The sequence below is a fragment of the Drosophila sechellia genome, chromosome 3R (assembly GCF_004382195.2).
Source record: "Drosophila sechellia strain sech25 chromosome 3R, ASM438219v1, whole genome shotgun sequence".
Taxonomy (NCBI): Eukaryota; Metazoa; Arthropoda; class Insecta; order Diptera; family Drosophilidae; genus Drosophila; species Drosophila sechellia.
This window is the reverse complement of record NC_045952.1, coordinates 8539041-8542565: the sequence shown is the minus strand read 5'-3', so window position 1 is coordinate 8542565 and position 3525 is coordinate 8539041. Positions and strand designations below refer to the sequence as shown.

Below are 3525 nucleotides of genomic sequence, written 5' to 3'. Positions count from 1 at the left end.
GATGCTGAACTTTGAACTGTCGCAAAATGCGGCCCCTTCATGTTGCCCACATTTTGTTGTATTTTTGTATTCGGGTGCGTTTTTCATTCACTTTGCTCTTTTTTGCACGTTGAACTTTGAAGGCGTCGAAAAGGCCTAATTATCTTAATTAATGAGAGCCAAATCGAATTTCGTGGAAGACAAATGTGCCGTGCCGTCGTGCGGTGGCTGGTTTTCGCATGACCTGTGTGGCTGTGGGTGGTTTGGGTGGCTTGGGTGGTTTGGGTAGCTTGGGTGGTTTGTGTGGCGCTGCCTGGCGGCATTCACTCAGCGGTGCAAGGACGTTCTGTGGGTGCCATTTTAATTGTCTCTGCCCGCCGACCGCTCCGCCTGGCTGCCTGTCTGTTTTTGTATATAAGTATATATATATCAGGCTGTGTGTGTGTGTGATTTTCATTAATTTTACTTCGTTTTTACCATTTGCGCGCGTCGGTGGCTGCGACCGATTTTGGTTTATGGCCTCGCTACTCGCTCAGCGCTTTTCTCCCGCATCTGCCCCTTGATTTTCCCTGGCTTTCCCACCATTTTTCCCAGCTCGTTTCGCTGGCTGTCTGTGTGCGGTTTTTGGGTTCGCCGCAAAACGACGCAGGGAAAAGGCTCTGGCAAATGCCCGCCAGGCAATAAGTGGAAAAGCGTGCTAGGCTAGGCGCCAACGAGAAAGGCAGAGATAGGGCAAACTTAGTGGAAACAGGGGAGGCAGGGGAGGGGCTTTACGAAAAGTGTGAAGGAAATGGTAGCTGGGAAAACAATAATAATGAGGCGTCACACAAACACACGGTGCAACACTTTGGCCAACAATTTGTTAAATGCCATTTGGGGCGGTGTTTGGTGGGCGTAAGCCAAAGTGGAGGCCATGTGGAAGTCGTGTGGCACAAAAATCTAGGCATCCTTTGTGGCCAAGGTTCTGCTGATTTACAGCCAATTACCGCAGGCTCCAAAATCCAAAGGACGCGTGACTAATGAGACTGGGCTGCAAGTGGACTCCATGTGGATTTAAGGCCGTTATTTTGTTTACTTTGATGGCTAGGATACAAATGCAAATTCCCTCGGGTGCCACGTGCAGGTATTTAAGTGTGTGTGGATCCCAAGTTTGTTATTTATCAAAATTCCTGTAATATTCGGCCTGTGTTCGATTCACCATTCCCCCATTTATGTTTCATTCCCAAAAATGTTACAATATTCGCAGTGCGCAGGATCGTTCCAGCTGCTAAAGCTTTCGCTCTCCGGAGAAAGTAAGAGAGCACAAAAGAGAGAGAGAGAGCCGCTTTCCCGTCTGTGGATCCCATTGGAACTGGCACAATTCCCCCATTGTTCTTGGCCAACTCTTTTGCTGTTGGCCATCTCCGCTCCTGGGAGCATAGAGCCGCCTTCTTCAGCTCGTCTGAGCGCCCTGCAATGGCCGCGTCAAGTGCCCGATTGACAATTGACAAGTTCAAAGCGAGGCTGGGCCTACATTTTTACATCTAGAAGTTTTTCCCCTTCGAATGAATGCACATTTTCGTTATCAGCAAAACACCAAAATTTAGAGACATATCTAACATTTAAGATTTCTATAAACATAAGTAAAGCTGGTGAATCAATAAGTGTTTTGCACAATGCGTTGAGTATATACTGATTATATTAACTCAAGATTTAAGAGTTTATTTTATGATTGGCTTTAATGACTTATTCAGTTGATAAGAGTTTATGAAACTTTAAACAAAATGACTAAAATTTCCTTTTCTTAACTTTTTATATTTAGTTACTTACCTTTGACCATATTTTAACAAAAAAAAATTGAGTAAAATCAAACCCTCTTTAAGTGTGTCCATTTGGTTAGTTCGACGAAATTTAAAAAGACCACTTTTTGTAACGCTTTTTTCTATAGCTTGCTGTAATTTTACTACATTTCTTTCATAAACACAAAAGTGACTACAAATCATAGAAAACATTTTCAACTCCTTGCACTCTAGCAGAAACTCCGTGAAATATTTATACAATTTTCCCTGGCGTTTGGTATTACGAGTTCGTTGCCGTTTCAGTTCATCATCATTGTCAGCATTTTTTGGATGGGTGGCTGGTGGGTGGGAATTTGCATTAGGCGGCGGTGGTCTGCTGTGGTTCCTGGGTGGTACTGGTGGAGGCGACAGCCGACGATTCCGGCGCCTTTTCGTTGAGCGCCAGCCAGGGACATCGCTTCTGCAGCTCCATGCGGTATCTGGGGTGACTTATGGCGTACACGAACGGATCGATGCAGGCCACCATTTTGCAGGCACAGGCGGGAATCATTGTGGCTCCGGGCGTCAAAAGGGTCTTATCCCCAAAGGCGCCAATCAGCGACATAACTCCGTACGGCGTCCATGAGCAAAAGAACAGGAAGCAGATGGTGATGGCCGCTTTGGCTATCCGGATTTCCGCCGTCTCCTTGCTTTTGTCCACATTCGAGCGCAGCGATTCCACGTTCATCTTCTTGGCCTGATCCCGCAGTGCTTTCTCGTGGCTAAAGACATGGCCCACAATCTGGGAATAGTAATACGTGATCATCGTGGTGGGGCACACAAAGCTGAAGAAGAAGATGCAGCCCACAAAGAGGCGCGTATCGAAGTTATCGGTGAGATAGTCAAAGGTGCAGGACGTCAGATATCCCTCCGGCACAAAACGGCCCCAAGTCTCCGTGTAGCAGGCAACCACCCATGGAGTGGCGTACATGTAGATGAATATGATCATGGCAATGGCCTTGCCATGCGTCATCTTGCCCTCCATGGGTCGCGTGATGACATTGAATCGATCGTAGGCTATAAACGCATTGGTGGCACCGGCAGCGATTCCCGTATAGGAGCCAATGATTCCAAAGATCTGGCATCCCAGATGACCCAGTGCATATCCCTGGTGGAAACTATTGTAGATGAATATTGGAGTCTTGACCATCATCATGAAGTCGCAGAAGGCCAGATTGATGACCAGTATATTGGAAGGAGTTCGCAGCGATTTGGCTGCCGAGAAGACCCAAATCACCAGTCCATTGCCCAGCATCGACATCAGGGTGAAGAAGATGTATAGAGTGCCCAGCAGGTAGTTCATCGATTCGGGCGGTTCCGGGTAAGTTAGCCAGTGCTCGGGAATGTGACGCAGCTCCTCCGGCGGCACATTCCAGCCCAGCAGACGCGTTTCGGCGGAGAGCCGCGCCTCCGGCCGCAGCGCGGTGGACACGTTGCCAAATAGACTCGACGACACGTTAGCGGACTCCATGCTCCGGTCTGCGGGCCAAGACGAAATCACAGCCAGTCCAGCTTGGGGCTTTTATACGGACCATCGGAATTGGATTAGCATTGTCGCAGCGGGATTACCCGTTTGGGATTGGCCTAATCCCTTGCTGACATTTTCGCTGGCACTGCGTTTGCATAGATTCTCGATTGAGGGTGTAGTGCAGCTCATCTGAAGGTTAGTGCAGTAACCATTTTGGGTTGCAGTAAACAAACTGATTGAATAATGAACTTACATAGCCTC

General features: G+C 47.9%; 1 protein-coding gene across 1 annotated transcript; it reads right to left on the bottom strand.

The window, feature by feature from the left end:
• Positions 1–1882: 1882 nt before the first annotated feature.
• LOC6620402 (opsin Rh3) lies at positions 1883–3300 on the bottom strand. The gene has a single exon (XM_002044555.2). It carries the CDS (start codon positions 3265–3267, stop codon positions 2116–2118), a length of 1152 nt encoding a protein of 383 aa, XP_002044591.1. The 5' UTR covers positions 3268–3300; the 3' UTR covers positions 1883–2115.
• Positions 3301–3525: the final 225 nt, after the last annotated feature.

Excerpts from the sequence above, each read along its gene's own strand:
- LOC6620402 (XM_002044555.2), bottom strand. The coding sequence starts at position 3,267 with ATGGAGTCCGCTAACGTGTCGTCGAGTCTATTTGGCAACGTGTCCACC.